At 41.8% G+C, this 18412-nt stretch overlaps 1 protein-coding gene across 3 annotated transcripts in view; it reads right to left on the minus strand.

The window, feature by feature from the left end:
• Positions 1-16510, minus strand: part of clip2 (CAP-GLY domain containing linker protein 2) — a 30261-nt gene extending 13751 nt beyond the window's left edge. For all 3 annotated transcript variants that reach the window (XM_036524136.1, XM_036524135.1, XM_036524134.1), the window contains exons 1-4: positions 15838-16510; positions 14195-14403; positions 7634-8166; positions 199-323 (exon numbers count right to left, since the gene is read on the minus strand). In XM_036524136.1, coding sequence (XP_036380029.1) covers positions 199-323; positions 7634-8166; positions 14195-14309 — 773 coding nt within the window. In that variant the 5' untranslated portion in view covers positions 14310-14403; positions 15838-16510. The remainder of the gene's footprint in view (positions 1-198; positions 324-7633; positions 8167-14194; positions 14404-15837) is intronic.
• Between the last annotated feature and the right edge of the window lie 1902 nt (positions 16511-18412).

Below are 18412 nucleotides of genomic sequence, written 5' to 3' on the forward strand. Positions count from 1 at the left end.
CATTTCCTCCCATGTTTCCTCCCAACTGTTTTTTCATTTCTCTATCACAAGAATGGCGTGTTCGAGTGCAATCGTTGCTGCTGAACCCGCAGATTACGCTATCGTTGGCTGTTTGGAGTGATTAATGGGTCTGTAGCAGGGGGCACGGTGCTGCTTGTGCACTCGCTCAGCGTGGGAGTGGGACGGCTCTGCGAGCACCTGGTTCCAGCCACCGCGCCATCGTTCTTCCCCAAGGGTTCGTCCAGCTCCACGCCGCACCACTCCCCCTTGGCGAAGTCGGTCTCCCCGACGTACCGCACCACGCCCGTTTTGGTCCCGCCGACCTGAGGGGAGGAAGGAGGAGAGCGACGAACGATCAGAAACATCTGTGCATTCTTTCGAATGAAGTCATTCTTCGAAAGATAAATCAAAATTAAGTCATACACTTTACCCCAAAATATGAACCCAAATATATTCAAATTGCATGTTGACAGTGTGCTTTGTAGCTGTTGATTATAATCGAGCAGGGGGGTTGCTTTGCTATTAGTTGGTGCTTGGTGGCCAACATTCACTTCATTGTTGATAAATGTTTCCAAACACTACTACAAAGCAATACGATCAAGCTGAAAATTATGGATTGCCCCCTTTCCTGGCGACTGTCATGGCACAAAAGGAGAGGACAACAGTTACGCCTCACAACACAAGAAAATCAAATTCAGAATTCAAATTGGACAGGCACTGGGAGAACCTTGGAGCTGACAGTGTAGTGGTGGAGAGGCTTAATTCTGGGTGACTAGAAAAACCGAGGTGGCCTACATTCGCAGGCTGTGCAATCTGAAAAGAGGTCACTGCCAGTTACACTAGTGAGATTAGACAGATTGGAAGCAGATTTGGAGAGAGGGGAAAAATATCAAAAAACAAAAAACCCCACAACAGCTACCAGTCCCGTTGGGCAGTGTCAGGTGAGCTCTGATTATTCCAAAATGAATGAGTTATGCCTCTTGTCTCTCATGCCTCTTGCTCCAGAGAATTCATTTTTAAAAAAATATTTTTGAAAAAAAATATTGTATGTCATATATATGTGTGTGTGTGTGTATGTGCGTGTGTGTGTGTGTGTTGTTATCCCAGTTGTCACTTGTAAAACCTGAGGTACTGAATGCAAATTCAGAAACCATTATTTTCTCAGCAGCCTATAAGATTAAGCATGTACTTTTCAACACATGTGCCTCTCAACGGAGGCCGTGACAAGGATAAATTGAATGTGTAGAGCTGAACCTGTTCTTATGCACTGTGTGAATGCAGACTGCCATGTCTGATTACATAGAGAAAAAACTGGAAAAGGGTTCCCTGCAGAACGCGGCCTGAACAGTAATTTCCATTCACCTGTGGTATGAAGTCCGGGGTGCAAAGAGACGGCTCTAACATGTCTCGCTGCAGGACTGTCTGCAGTCGGAATGTGTGTCTTGAAGCAGGAGTGACTAATGGAGGCGCAAACCCATTAATAGACACCAGAGATGGTTGCCGAGTTTTGCTTCCCACTGACATTGTCTTTTTAGGTCTTTGACATGACTTTGGGTGCTTTTTACTCCATCCCCCTAATTGGTCTGTTTTTTAAGTTTTATTGACACCATGGCATGAAAGGCTATGACGTTGCCTAAGATGAGGACAGTGATGATGACAGAGACTGTCACTGTCATCCACCTCACAGCCCCTCCCCCACCCAACCCCCCACCACTGCCACCCCCAAATCTCTCTCTTTATCTCTATCTCTGCAAAATATGCCCAGCTTATGAGAATCAGCAGCTATCATCACATATACAGGAACTGGAAGTGCAAACAAGGGCTTCAATCAAGCATGATGTCATCACTGTCCTCATCCCAGAGGCAGTGAGATGACATAATCAAAGGCTGCTTATCTCAGGGATCATGGGCAAAACAAAGGGAATCATTGAAGGAGACTGGTCCTCGCTTTAAATCTAACAGCATACCCTTTAAGTATTCGTCAGGCAGCAGATGTATGCCTTTTAGAACAACAATAGTGTTTCCTACAATATCTTTTTTCCTATGGGAAGTCTCGGTGTCTTGACAGGGCAGGAGTATTGATTAGGCTTCGAGCTGCGTGAGGAGAATGCTTGTCAAAGTGATGGTGATGGCAACACACCTAAAGAATGGGGTGTCCATTTTTCATAGAATATTTTTTTCCTGCATTAGGTCTCCCTGCTTTATTGGATAAAGACAGACTGCAATGCATACGGCATTATTATTTTCCTGTTATAATTTTTCTGTTGTCATTACAAATTAAGAGCGCATTTCTGGTGAATGTATTCTTAATGGGACTCAAATGTTACTGTCACTGTCACCAGCACAGTTCTATTTGTTCACACATTTAGAGCATTGCCGTACTGGTCAATGCACTGTCTGCTCAATCCCTCCAAAAAAATGAAAGGTCCTTTGTACATGGCCTGGACATAACATATGATTGCTGTGATCGTATGATGTGTACATCACTGCAGTCTGACTCCCTGCGGATTTCATGCATTGCACCATGCACATCTTTTATTCATTTATGGCAAATCAGAAATCATTTTGCAGGTGCCTGGAGATCTATTTTCCTCTTTATTTCTGCAGATATGATTTCCCTTCATGCCTTTAAACAATAAAAAAAACTATTGAGAGGGAAGCTGTGAAAACAGATGAACTCTTCCAGTAAGAGGAGAGGATATGAGGAGCAGATGCTTGACGTGGAGGCCACATTAATCACCCATACTGTGCAGTGGTAAAAGGAACAGTCCAGCAGAGATGAAGGGGGGGGCATCCAGTCTGACCACCAAAAAGTTTAACATCAATTTTGAATTGCAAATTCAGGAAAATATTACATTACACAGTCTTTTTTCATTCATTTTAGGGGCAGCTAAAATTCTGATGATGTGAAAAATCTGAAAAATCCACATAAATTTGTTATTAAATTTTAAGACCATTTACTATCTATTACCCCACCACCACCACAGCCAGGAACAGTACTGCTCTTGACATAAGGGTGGATTGTTAAGGGTCTTTGTATTCTTGGACATTGGCCAAGAAGAGCATAACCAACACAAGTAACTAGACCACAGCTGACAATGAGTCAGTCATTATGTCAGCTAGTCCTGGGCAGCTACCATCAGAACATAAAACAGGTACTTCTGTATCAGATCTTGCATACGAAATAAAATAACCTTGGCAAAGCACAGCATGCATTGCTTCAGAACTGTGCCCTACTGTTCCAACGCATCGCAGTTAAGTAGTTCAATGAATTGACGCAATGTTCCACACCTTGACCAGCCAAACCCAGCACAGGCACACCAAAGAGCCTGCATCACAGCTATGAGAAGGCACTGAACTGATTGCTGCTCAGAGCCATGAAGGCCATTCAGTCACCAGACCTCCCACAATGTGCTCTCTCTCTCTCTTTCCTTACATCTGAAGAAAAAGCACTTGTTCTCTGAACAAAAGCAGAATGGGCCGAGGGTACGCTAAGCAGTAAGCAGAGTGGGGGGCAGCAATAAAGGAGGAGTACTTGTAACCAGAAGGTCGCAGTGAGAAACTCAGGTGGGGTTTTCGCTGTTGACCCCCAAGGGAAGCACTTAACCCAATTTGCTTCGGCAAATATGCGGGTGAATAAAGTCTAAAAATGTAAGCTATCTAAAGCGCCCTGAATGCAATCATACGCCAAGCACAAATTAACAACAACCACCTTCCAGGTGAGGTGCATCATATCGAATTACCACTTGGTGGATTTCCCCTTTTAGGGGAAAGCCAGAATGTGCTAGAATATGCCTGTTTACCTGTCTGCTTGTCAGCTATCAGTCAGGTAGCTGCACTGAGGATTTGTTCCTTCCTGCAGCGATTTCTCCTGAAGCAGTTGTGCATAAGCCTCTCCCAGGCTGTTACTTTACACAGCTTACTGCTAGTGTGGATGATTGAGGGGGCCGCTGCTAAACGAAGACTCAGCAACACGAAACATCTCCACAGCAGCCGCCTTCAACACACTCTCATTTCAATGCATTTTTCAGACAGGGACTGTTTAGAATTAAAGTCTAAAGGGAGGCTCTCTGACAATGTCATATCTCCTGCCCAGACTCCAGGGCCTTCCTCTTCTTGACCTTTACTCTAATGCTGCTGTCAAATAAGCATATAGATTGCTCATTTGGCCCTGAGTGTTAAGTAATTAACTATAATTAGTGATTATTAATTAGTCTAAGTGCTGAACATCCGTGCAGTTTACTTATAAACAGGTAGAAAGCATCCACTTAAAAGCATTAACATTTTAAATCCTTCTTCTCTGTCAGAAGCAAATCTGGTCCCAAGACCAACGAACTAACAAAGATTGCTGCATTGTGTGCTTAATCAAGCATCCCCATGCACACTCATGTATCAAAATACAACCATTGGCACTGTGGGACTTTAGTCATGTGACTTCCATTTTGACATTCCTCAACAGTGTAGCCTCTAATGGGCTTGCCGATTAGAGAACAAATAGTATCCAAAAGCAATACTCAGGGTTTAGATTGCAGCTGGAATGACATTGGGGCGTCCTTCATAGATTACAGCATACTCAGGGTAATAGGATACAGGCAACAGCAGCGGCAAGCACACCAGCATAACCTTTTTTTCCCAAATACTGTTCAAGTGTATTTCAGTCTGGTGGAGCACCAGTAATAACCCCTTGCACTTTCACTGTGGGTAATACGCCAAATAAATGTGGTGAGTGGCTCACATGCTGAAAACCTGCACTTTGCTGTTACATTTTATTTGCCACTGGGGCCCTGTGTAGCTGCAAACCACCATGACAGAACTGCAGAGGTTACTTACTGGAGGAACATATTAAATTATATTTCTCTAAACATAATAACCTAGTGATTTGAAGACAGTGATAGGAGTTGGATAAATAAAGCTAGCTACTGTACACTGCAGACAGAAGCCAGATGTGAGTTTCTCTCAAGCAGAAGGTAACAGAGACAGCGCTACAGTGCATTCATACACAGCATCCAAAGAGCTGATGTCACGTCTGTCCATTTCATACAGTACTGCAACAACCAACACAGCAGATGAATGATGAAGCATCTGTCTGGCTGGCTACATAAAGAGGGACAGACAAATGGCGCATACTGTATTACCCATCTTTTTTTCCCTCCCAGAGTACCTGGCTTTCTTTGAAACCTTAACCCTCTTTCACAGAACATCAATGGGCCTTCTCCTCCGTTTCATGACATAACACTTCTGCAGTTCATCTTACAGTGCGTCTTGGGCTGTTGTACAAAAAAATGATCAGCCTTTAACCCTATGGTTCCCATTTCACATATGTGTCTAATGGAAGCTCGGGGTTCATTTTAATTCATTTTTGTAGGAGGTCCAAACATTTATAAATCAGCCTGGTAAGAGCTAATGACTGGTGTGTGCTTGGCGCATTCAACCAAACCATTTCCCTGGGTTTCAATTCTCAGACGTCCACCCTATGTGCCTGCTAAATGCTTGAAATACACATAGAATGTAGAAAATATGCAGACTGTCCATTGAACACCATCCAAGACAAAAATAAATTGTATGGGACACGCTCATCCATTTTGATCTAGCACTGAAGAAAAGGTCAGATATTGGACCTGCATTAATGGATTTTGAAACGAGCTCCAGCACAGCTGAAACGTCAATGCTCTTTAAATCAAATGCTTTCAGGCGATGGATGAACCTCTCTGTCCCTGTACCTTCGCTTGGCACAGTCATTTGGAATATAACAGAATTTGCTATCAATTAGCTGAGTTATTTGAAATTTGGCTGAGCCAAACATCCAGAAGTTGGAAAGTCAAACACAAGTTTGACTCACACTGAATGCCAGGATTCAAGAAGCGACATTCCTCTCGAAGAAAAAAACACAGTTAATCATGACAGTCAGACAGACCTGGCCCAAACAGTTATGGAAAAAACAAGTCTCGCCAGATTTTTTTTTTTCAAAGTAATGTGATAAAAGCCTATCAAAGAGATGATAAAGGGAAATCAATGAGGTGGACATTGGTGGGCATTCCTGACAGCAATCCATTTTGATGGGTGATATTGATGACCTGGAAAGCTTTTAGTGGGTGCAGTGGTGAATGGGGAGAATATGATACAAAGCCAATCAGTGGCTGGAATAAATGGATCAGCACAAAATTAAGGAACATCATATTAGAGCCAAATGCTTCTAGTGGGGTCAGTTTCTGCACTGGTCAGCACTTAAACAAGGAATACCCACCCTGACACTGACGTCAGGGTAATTCAAAGGTATCCCCAGTAACTGAAGAGTACCTGATGTGGCCTGGACAATGGCATGGCACAGATAAAGAATGCAAGTCAGGCTTGACTGTTGTGAGTGTAATATGTAATAACATGATAAGATGAGGGGACACCTATCGTGCATATCAAATACTGTTACCAGATCTAATCTACCAAAACAGAGGGCAGATTCAGTCCTTAAAGATTAAAGGATCAAGATGAAAAATTTCTACCTTTACCTCATTATTGTATGTTAAGTAATGACTCCTACTATCGGTTGTGACACTAATGTTTGATATCATCCCTCTGGATAAGAGCATCTGCTAAATGAAAAAATGTGAATGTAAATGTAATTTGCATTATTTACACAGATGAGAAGTTGTTAATTGGGAGATGTTTTTACACTCTCAAGATCAAATCTTATTTAAAATTTACAATACAGTTTTTTAATCCTAATACTCTATGTGACTTGTTCTATCTGGCACTGTATCATTACACTTATTCCACCCCATTTCATATCAAATGCATCAGAATTTTATGCCAATTCTCTGTAATGTACTGTGAAGTGGTCTGTGACAATTCCTTCATTCACAATATTTTGTTGAGCCAATCTTAAATCTTGATTGGCCATATTACAACTCATGATTTGATGAACGAGCAAAAGTAAATGGTGTTTACCATTACTGTAATGCCAGATCTTAGGCAGGGAAAGATTTAAAAAGAAGTACAAAAATGGACTTTGTATTGGAATGCAAAAAGATGACTATTTCAACGGTACTCGTTCCAAAACAGCAAACCACTATTGAAAATGTCCTCCTCATATTTGGGCAGATTACTGTTATTGCATTGTTCTCTTGGATATTTCACAAATCTTTCCAATTTCACTTGCTTTGTATTTGATAGTCATTCAATCTGAGCTTTTTGTGTTGTTCCCCATTAAACTGAAATAATTCCCTTTTTTGACCTCTGGTAATGCTGTATGAATGACTGTAGGCAATTATTTTTACAATAGCTTTATTTGCATTTGTAGAAAGGAGGATTTATAGTTGGAGGAAATGGGGATGAAAACTTAATTAATTAAATAATTAATTAACATTGAATTACAACATGTCAAAAAATCCAAATGCGATAGCATAATATCTAAGGGTGTCGTCTGCATTTTGATGCAAGTACATTTGTTCTCATGTGAATATGAAATACTTGTAAACACTTGCCTGTACATTTTATTTAGTGTGCACAGAAAGGGGCTTTTATTTTTCAGGATATTCTCTTAAGACCCTTCACACTTTTATGTAAAGACATTAGCTCAAAAAATGCTTTCGGGAGGAATAACTGAACCTCTACAATCAAAGGCATCAGCTGCACTCACCAGCACTCGGTCTCCCACTCGAAGGTCCTTGTCACCTCCCTTCTTGACAGAGCCGCTGTCAGACATGTTGGAGCCGGACTCGTTGCCCGTCTTCACCGAGCTGTTGAGCATGCCCTCCCTCAAGGGCATCACCACGCGCTGGGCAGAGGGGGCAGAGCTGCCGTGGAGCGTCAGGTTCTGGGCCGTGAGCGAATCGGTGGACTGGGTGTCGCTGCCATCCCCAACAGGCTGCCGGGTGAGCTTGGAGGGGCGGGTGAAGATGCCCTGGAGGGGCTGGCACTCGAAGTAGCGCACACCCCCCACCGAGCCATCGTTCTTGCCCACGGGCTCATTCAGCACCACCCCCGCCCACTGTCCCGGGGCGAACTGCGTCTCCCCCAGGTAGTGGATGCACCCCGGCTTCACGCCGTTCACCCACACCCGCTCGCCAACCACAAAGTCCCCCAGGACGTCGTCCCCGACCTCTGCCACCTTGGAGCCGGCCTTCTCCGGAGCATTGCTAGGCGTCGGGGTGGTCTGTTTGCTTGGGGGACCTGAGGAAAGACGGAGAGATATGGAGGCTGTAGTCAGCATCTGAAGATTCAGCATCATCAAAACAAATTAACGTGCTCTGACAGGCAAAGGGGGAAAAGAAATGATCAGAATGCATGGATACGTATGTTTCATTACACTGCACAGAAACCAGGGGAAGTAAACTGAGATCTTAGCAACATCCTGTTTGCTTGTGTTGAAAACACATGGGTCCTACGACAAAGCATTTTAAGGAGGAAGAAAAAGGAAAACAGAAGAGAAGGGCAGAGAGCACGTAAGATATTGTCATTTCTATCAGCGGGACCAGGAAAAGGACTTTAACAAGACCGTGAACTAAAGCATTAAAAATGAAAAGCATCACCTTCACTATCTGCCTTTCCAGCGCATGCCTCAGGACTCCACCCTTTCCGCAGACAGCAAACCTGTCCTTTACGGCTCATTGAATCTATCTGTCTGCGTCTGTTATCAAGTGGCCGATGCTCGCCTAAAAGACTCACCCTGAAGCTCCCCCTGAATACAGTATCATGCCAGTCAAAAAAGCGGAAATTGCTGTCTGCCAGCAAAGTGTTAATGTCTGCAGACAAAATCGCTGCTCGCCTAGTTAGGCATTACTCTACTTTCACCGAAACTGGGTCAGTGTGATTCCCTTTCACGCACCAATACTAACATAGATGCTCTGCACATGTGCCCGACGCATGCAATGTAGCATGCCGCGTGGATGCCGTATGAGTGCCTCGAAAACGCTACAGCAGAGAGCTAAGGAGCACCCAGATCGATTAATATGTGGTCTGCTGCCCCTCATTGTCCTGAGCGGGCACGGCTGGTACTAGGGCGCTCTCTGGCACTCTGGTTGGGGGAGGGGATTCCTGTGGCTCCAGACCTTGCCTTTATGCCCCAGTTACTCCCATATGTTCAAAGGAGTACGACCAAAAATGAACACGTGTGCGGGCAAAATGACAATCATATTATTTTCGTTCTTTAACACTATGCATCATTTTAATGTTTTTCAGCAAAATCCTGCATTAGAACAACACTGTTCCTGAACATGTTCGGCTACCCTTTTCTGAGATTTAGAACAGGGGCCTTAGACTGTGATGCTGACTTCCATTGAATACAGTCAAGCTGGAGAAATGTCCCAATGCACAGCAGGACACTGACAGTAGACACAGTCAGCTGTGCAGTCAGGCTATGTAATGATATAAACACAATAAACTGTGTTAACATTAAGTCAACAGCAAATAAAACACATTCATATAAAAATATGAGGCACCATGTGTGAACCACTCACCCCTCTATGAACTGAATTATTGGCTTGGTTTCTTGACTGACCTATTTGAGAATATTCCAAATAAAGCTCCAGTTAAATTTATTGGATCTTGATTACTGTGACACAAAATACCCCTGTAGCCTTACAGAGCCATTCCAGAAAAAAATGTATCATTTGCTCTCTCTCACATAAACTACAATAAGCGGTCAAAGCAAGTTTGTAGAATACTGTGATTATTATGAAATATTGTCAGTATTGGAAAACACTTAAATTGTTTCTCATGAACAGACCTTGCTTGTTTCAGAATTAATGGTACAAAGATACAAAGCTATAAAGTGAGCTGGTTTACAGTAAGGCTACAAGACAAACAAATCATTTTCACCGAAGAAAAATCTGTGCCATGTAGTGCCACAGAGCTCTGTTGGCAGGCAACACTCACACTTTCCCAATGTGTTTATACTTTCAAGTAAGGGAACATTTCCAAGGAAAATGGATAATAACTGAATGAAATGACAAATTCATTTTTAAATAATATAAAAAAGTGGGGTATAGCCTACGACTTGGACAACTTCTCATAACATCTAGTTATCAAGAGCATAATCTCAACAATAAACATTTTTGGAGAGAATTCTCTTTGAAAGGGATATTTTGTTACTGCGAATCCAAAGAAAGCTTATGGCCACAATGAGCAAGTGCGAAAGCAGCGTGTGGCATCTTGGCAAAGTGACAGTTGCTTATAGCACAGTGAACATGTGACTTGAGCTGTTGGACAAATCGCACGCTAATCAAGCCAGCAGCAGAAGATCCAGTGGGAATCCGCCAAGCTACTCTGCTGAGCCATGCCAAATGCCCTGTCTGTGGAGTGGGAAGGGAGCTGCGGAAATGGAAAGTGTGGATGTATGGCCTTTTCTTGGCTTAGAGAGAGAAAGGGCAAATTAAAGCCTGCCTGCAATCCACTTGCACATTCCCATTTGTATGGAAAAAATACGCAGTAAAGATAAGCCTATGACTGATTCGTGAAATTAATGATGAAATGAATTTTAAGCTATATTGTTGTATATTCTATTATTTATATTCAAAAAAACTTCTTCAAATCAAAGAAATTTAGGTATGGTGCATGAAAGCTATGTTACAGCTCAACCCTTTCGAATACAGCTGAACTGAGACACTCTGGTAAAATGGAGGGTGAACACAGTTCCACCATTTCAAGGATCTTACTAAGATTTGTTAAAATTCAGAATTCAGCCTCGACAGGCAGCAAAGCAATAAAAATTCAATACAAAACCCACACAATTTTTTTTGTACAATTTATCGAGTACATTTCCAAACAGCTGCGAAAAAGGCCAGATCTGTGCTAGGCGGTGAAAGCAGACGCACACGAGAGGCTGCGTGTGACACGAGCGCGGTTTGGGAAGTGAGGCCTACGCGGACTCGGGCCACCATGGCCCTGGCCCTCTGCCACGGCAGCGCACCGCAGTACAGCAGCGCCCTCGAAGCCTCGGTTGGCTGAAAAGAACGCACTGAAGGCTGGCGCGGTGTTTGCCCCAGTGGACGGGTTGCCAGGGCAACAGGAGATCCGGGAAAATGAGCCGAGCGAGGAGCGGAGAGAACACAGGCCTCATTTTCACCATTGTGCCTCGCCACCTCCCACCCTCTGAATCCTACCATTCACCAGCACTGCACAATGACCCAAGCACAACTCTTCAAAGGCCTCTCTCTTTCTCCCGGAGGACTGCGCGAGAAGGCTCGCTGGGCCTACAGGCCAGGGTGTATCCACTAAAGAGGAAGCTGAACCGGTTAGAGCACAACACACCCTTGTCTTGACTTTTAGTCTGGCCCTAGGAAGATGTAAACCTTGTGGATTCACCCTTCTCACTCCTGTGGATACAAAAAGTACATTTAATCTATACTGGGTTTCATCTAAACTAGAATTAACATTTATTTTTAAAAAAAGCACAGCATTATAGTGAAATGCTTCTCTAACAATATGAAGAAAATGCTCATCATTTGAAAACGGCTCAGAGCATTTTACCATTCATGCATACAGCAAGTAACAAACCTCAAGTAGGCACAAATATGTCTGTTTTCGGTTTTGCAACATTCATCTTGCAATACTAAACAAGCACCATTCCTTTAATTTTCACCATCTGGAATTCCATAATAAAAGCAAACTACATACTATTTATAGATCTTGTATAAAGATCCTTCAGTACAAAATTTTATGTGTTGTTTTTATTAGCCTTTTACGCAAAACATCAAGGGCTACATGCATTGTTTTTGTAATATTTCATTGGCAATTTGACAATAAACAACGTGAGGTTTGTCCTTGATTTTGATTACGGAACAAAACCACATCCTGTTTCTTTCTTCTGACGCATTCAAGAGAAATTATCCTTTAACTCTTCAGCTTAATCTCACTTCTTCAAAACACTCTTCAACTTCAATCAAATTCAATACATTTTTCAATTACAAATTAAAAATCAAATACTTGACGATAAGATCTTGAGGAAACATAATTACGAACAGGGTTTTCCTGAGAGCAAAAGGGACCTATTAATTTAGGTCACACATGTTCAGCTCACCATGCTTTTGGATGGCAATGTGCACAGAGTGAGGCTTTTCCATGTTGGCTACTGCACCTTCTGTCACTCAATTCTTTTACATCTACACAGTTCAAAAACAGTAATCACTTCAATGCACTCCTGAAAATACTCATTTTTACAGCAGGAAAGAGCATTACTTATCATTTCTGAGACAGCAACAACTGCAAAGGAAGAAAGAACATTCTAGCCTTGAAGGGAAACTCATGATCACACTCTTTTTGTTCTAGGAATGATGCCTTGTTATGTTAATCCTACATGGCCTGTAGGCCTGTATATGGGTACGGAGACTGACCGCAACCTTTTATTAACTGTGGTACAGCCAAAATTTGGAGAGGTGATACTGAGATGCACATTCATATACTATAATGAAGACTTGTGCCGACTGTGAAAATGCAGCCCTCAAATGCGCACTTGAAGAATTATACAATGGCAATAGTGAGTGTCAGTCTCTAGATACAAGAATGTTCACAGCTGAACACACCCTTTCTGAAGAAACATGGCTCTTTCAAAAAAACCCTATTTTTCCCTGAGGAAGATTCTTCGACTTAGAAAACATACACTTTTAGAGAGGGAGGATTGGGGAACCACAGAAGAAAGATGTTTACAGTCTAAAAAGACTATACTTAAAATTTATTTCTACATTCCTTAGGAACATAGGATAAATCATCTTGAAATGAGGAAAAACGAAGTTTTGCAATGTGGCGTCCCTGTACACATTACTCACTGCCCGACAACCAAGTGGGTGAGGAGGTCAAAACTGTCTCAGAGCAATTATTGGTTGGAAATGTGGCCACATGGATTTTTTTTAGAATAATGTTAGGACTGTGTCCACTGTTCTTGTGTGCTCTGGAATTTAAAGATAAAAATTAATTTCTTGAGCACTTCAACTTCACAAGCCTACTTCAAATGAACCAAACATAAAGCTTAGTTGAATTTGATATGGCACATTGTATACATTAAAAAAGGCCATAAAGGGATGCTAAAAATATTTAATGAAGGTGAAATTTCAACTGAAGGATAGTGAACATGATAATATGAATTAATCCACCTCTTACAAAGTCTCCCAATGGAAAACAACACCCTCCCAGAAAATGCATCTGTTTTGTGTCCTTCCATTTAGACTTAAGTGTTCCAAGACTCACACCTCGGGTGTTTTATACCGGAATAAGGGTGTCTGTGAACACTGAGGGGTGAAATTCTGATGAGCAATCAGTACTGAATGAATAACAGCTGTTCTTGCAAGTTACCCAGCAAGTGGCCTGACTGAATGGCAGCATTTTGGCTTTGTGTAAATGCAAGAGGAGAGACATGCTGAAGACAAATTTGTAAACCATCAACAAAACCAAATGGTGGCATAGTATTGTGGGTATAGATTTCTTGTTAAAAACAATGGGATTGCTTCCTTAAAGAACATTTTCTAAGAAAATAGCACAAAACATTGTTATTCCACAAATATGTGCATTGTATCATTAAAGCAATCCAAAGTGAAGGTCAGTAATATAGCTAGGGCCGTTACTTATGTGGTAGAGTGTAATTTACCACCTCCACACTTCCTGCCCTGTGTCATAGAACTGTCCTTTCCATTGCAAATATGATCCAAACAATCCCATCGGTATTCTTCTTCCATATGATTTAAAAGTTCTCATTCATGCCTTACAACAGTAAGACCACCAATAACTCAGTATTTCTTTTTCTCTTGATTCTTTGCTTGGTTTTGTTGTGGTCATCATGCTGCAGTTGTTGAGACTGAAATGTTTATTTCCTATTTCAGAAATGCAACATTAAACTGGAACAATTCAAGATAAGTAGCAATGAAACAAGAAAAAATATCTGTAGCAGATATTTCAGATGGGTTAATTGTTAAAGGTCGAGGACAACAACGTGGTTATGAATACAAAGAAAATGGATACATGTCAAAACTGTCATATTTCCAAAAACAACCAAATGTTTACAAGCACAAAACTACATTTATTTGTGGAAACTGTAATTTAAACACTTCTGCTAATCTTGGCAATCAAGAGCTGAGCTGGGAAGAAAAAATGTTTCCTGAAATATTTCATAGCACTGACAGCCACCTTTAAATTTACATTTGAGAACTTTAACCAGGAAGTTGGCATCCCAACTCAATGGAAATACAGACAGGAAGTGATGCTCGCTTACTGTCTTTCTGTGCTGTCGTGCCAGAAGATGACCCAGCAGAAGATCTTCCTACGGGGCTGGAGTGTTTTGGGCCTCTTCCAGGAATCTTCAGTCCACTCGGCTTCAGCATATTCATAACTTTCTGTGGAGATGCGTTCGCAGAATTTCTCCGGCTTTCAGAAGTGTTAGGCGTTGGAATGTTGAACTTCGCCTCCCATTTCACCTATGAGCTAAAGTAAAAGTATCCAAACATATCAGTAATCAACTAGTATTATGTTCTTTTAAAGCTGTGTGGTTGAACACATGAGTGCTGCAGCCAGCATTCTTCTGAAGGTGGGCTCCAATCAACAAAACTGGCAACCACGCAACATCCACAGCTCTGCCTGACACGCCAAAAGAACACAGGATCCGGCATGGGAGGCTAAATTCTAAAAATGTACCCCTGAAGGCTATGTTACCTTCAATAATGGACTCCAGTATCAAATGAGCCCTAGTTCACTTCAAGTGAAGCCTACTGTGTGCAGTATGTCCAAGTGAATCTGTCAGTGAAAAGATACAGTTCATAAAAGGAGTAAAATTTATTTGGTTACATTGACCTTAGGACATCCTGTTTGCATAAACTCAGCTAGCCCTCTGCTTCTGCTACCCAGCCTCCCAGCTTTCCTTGGAAACTGGCCAGGGGATTGAAGAAATGCTAACCCTTTTAACCTGAAAGTCACCAGTGAATGATCCAGATACATTCCCACGAAAATACTGTAATCGGTTAAGTCATGTGTCATACATGATTTAATGCTATCACATGTGTGCATCACCGTGCGCTTGCTAGACCGGTGTTGCATCCTACATCTATCCAATGGTGTCATGCCATTGACATCATGCGTCATCCATTCAAGTTTACCTGTACTACGCATACCTCGAAGGTGCATGAACCACGGGTTTTATTTCAAACACCCTTATTAATTTACAAGAGCCCTAAGAGGATCTGAAACTCATCAGCCATGCCAACTGCGAAGTCAAGGCTGATAGACTCAACATTTGAGCAGTATTGCTTCTTGCCACTCAAAGGAATTGTATACCATCGACAACCTGATATCACTGCAGTCTTTAATAAGCACATGTCGTAATTATGCAAACTATTCTTTCCCTGGACGACTGTACCGTGCAGCGATACATATTCGTATACAATTACATGCTATACGCAGAGAATGCACAAGGTTATTTTCAAATCACCACCCATAAGGACACACTTAACAGATTTTACTCTCTGCCCAAACATGGCTGTAGGGGGAAAACTCCAGGATCAAAACAAATGTATTCATTTTCGCATTTTTTTCGGTCAATACGATTCTGAAAATCTGTCATCTTTTACCTTCCAACGTATGAGGCCATACCTGCACACGCTGTCAACCATCCGCTAAGGGACACCAGATACCAGACAATACGAGATGCAAATTCGAGATTTTGAAACTAATTTCACGGAGACGGCAATGCACGAACTGAGCCTATTCCTCGGATTGTTACGGAATAAAAAATGTGCTTTTCTACCGATATTTCTCCCATTGTATTCTGTTCTATTGTTTGTTCACTGCAGCGTGGCCCATATCCCTTTTCAGTTTCACCAGATGCATAAATAGAGATTAAAGTCAATTGAATGAAACCCTTACCTTTAATGTCCAAGTTACCAAATATATCCTGCAGTCGTCGACACACTCTTACTTGTTCCTTGGGAGAGACATCAACGTAGTCCTAACGTTAGCGATTTATCAGTAGCCTGCCACTCCCTACAGCCACACACGGAGATGCGAAAAATATGGATGCTGAGCTAGAAGTGAGAGGAAGCGTGCGGCAGGATGCGAGCCGCAGTACCCAGACAATTGAAATGCCGGGTCATCTTACAAACGCGGGTTAAAGGCGATCGAGTAATAATGCACGTTGTTTCTTATTTTATACCTATGTGGCAGCGATACCGCGAGTGTTATGCCTGTTTCCGTTTAGTCTAGGTTTTCATGTGTAGACTAACGCAGCATCAGCAGCACTATAGACCAAGCCTTCTGAGTTCTGTGGAGGAGATAGAGGAATGAATTGCACTGCTCCTGAACCGTGCTAAACAGAGGGGGAGGTGGCTTCCCTGTTTTTCGCTTTCGGCTGTACTCCTAGTCAAGCTCGGTCATTCGGCCTCGTTTCGCTCTCTTCTGCTCACTGTCTCCCTCCGGCACTGGCTGAGCCAGACAAAAGGATAGCCGAGGAAAGAGGGAGTCAAGCGAGGAAAGAGCTATGGCAGTGAGGAGGACTCACTGCCCGGCAGTTAGTAAACGGATTGAAAAGGAATTTAGTTAATAGATGGGTTCCCCCTTCAAACCAAGGGGACGTGGCAAAAACGCGTTCGTCTTACTTTCAGCTCATTTACTTTTGGCGCGTTTGAAAAGATTTCCTCCTAGTAGGCGATGAATACAAAGAAGTGGCGTTTTCTGTCCAGCTGCTAATAGTTTACTACTGGAATTCGAGTACATCCGGTGCACAATTACAGAACAGTGCTGTGACTGAGTCTTTAAGTAAACCGTTCTTGCCTAGTGTGCGTCAGCAGGCTAAGGCAACAATAAACAACCAAATCAATTCAACGTCTCTCCTGATCATTGGTTTCATTTAAAAGCAGTTGCACAAATAATTCAGCAGTATATTACTTCATATTTTAGCGTTTAACTACCAAATTAAATCCATGCAGGTAAACAGAAAACATTTAGACATTAAACATTTGAAGACTAATGTATCACAGGAGGTTTAGGGCAAAACTTGCAAGTGTTTATACTTTTTCTGAAGGAAAGGTAACATTGGACGGAGGACACATGTAAACACAGTAATAATATAGGATAAAGCCATTTTATAACAACTTTAATTTGTATTTTTATATATCTAAATGCAAGGGCTTCATAAGAGAGAGCCCATCATAAGTGCTTTAGAACATGGAGCAATTTGTATTGAGCTCCCATTTCAGAAGACATTACATGACAAGACAATATGCTTAATCCAATAGCTTGCCTCAAGGATGCTAACTCAGAACAGCACTTTTGATTCATATGGGTGCAAACAAAAAAATGCTAAATTACTATGAAGTGACTTGGCAATTTATTGAACTTTGGGGGTGGACATATTTTATGCAGTGAGTCAGCGATGAGTGAGAAGCATCCCTTGTGTTTTGTTCTTGGGGACAGAAAAGAGTAGACTTGGGTGGAAATGAAGGAGCTGTGAAAGGTCTCTGGAGAGAGTGAAGTAAAAACAGGAAATGAATTCTTTCTCCAGGCTACAGGCAAGTGGGCTGGATCACGCTAGCAGATGTGCTAGTGTGCACTACAGTATGTGCTATGCCTTTAAAGAGAGACATTACATATGACCATTTAAGGTGCCCTTCTGTACTCAAATAGAGTAGCTAAACATGCCATTTTCCTTTGAATTGTTCTGATAAAGTTGTGGAGAGGGACTACCCCTCTGATTTAAAAAAGCCACCCAAGGCTGCAAAGTACCAAATAAAATCTGTATCTGAAGGGACACCAAACACTTGAGACTGTTAATACTACAATCCCCAGAAGCAAAATCACTACCACTATGGAGACTTTTAATATTAGATATCGACTGGTGGATCAGCATTGAATATAGTGTAGTGTAGAATTAATGTTAATTATTACTGTAATGTAATCTAAAAATACAATGCATCTGAATTTATGCATGTATTTGAAACTTGACTAAATGACACCAGCAGCATATTAAAACACACATGTGGAAATACAAAAATAAAAACAAAATCTTATCTCAATGGGGTATTGTAAACATGGCAGGAAATTCAGCAAAGAATCCAGCAAAGCTTGATACAACTACTTTGGCATCTTCTGACAAAGAAGCAATGTGTGAAAAGCAGGGAAAATCTACAAGCGTGTGGCGCTTGTATCTGTTAATGTAACATTAAAATATCAGCACTTTTAATGCATTCCACAGTGGATGATAAGAGGACACTGGGCTCCATTCAGCAGAGTAGAGAAAGAGCAGCCGGGATGTTAATAGCTCTTTAAGACATTCTTGTGTTCCATAACCCTTTCATCCTACAAAATATTTATCAAATATACTATATCCTTGAACCAAATACTGTTACCCACCAAAAATAGCACTGAAATTCTAAACAGGTATCAGACAAGAATACCCCTGTAATGGAAGACAAAAAGACCAAAGCCAGGATCATAGAATGATGAC

The sequence above is a fragment of the Megalops cyprinoides genome, chromosome 3, assembly GCF_013368585.1.
Source record: "Megalops cyprinoides isolate fMegCyp1 chromosome 3, fMegCyp1.pri, whole genome shotgun sequence".
Lineage (NCBI taxonomy): Eukaryota > Metazoa > Chordata > Actinopteri > Elopiformes > Megalopidae > Megalops > Megalops cyprinoides.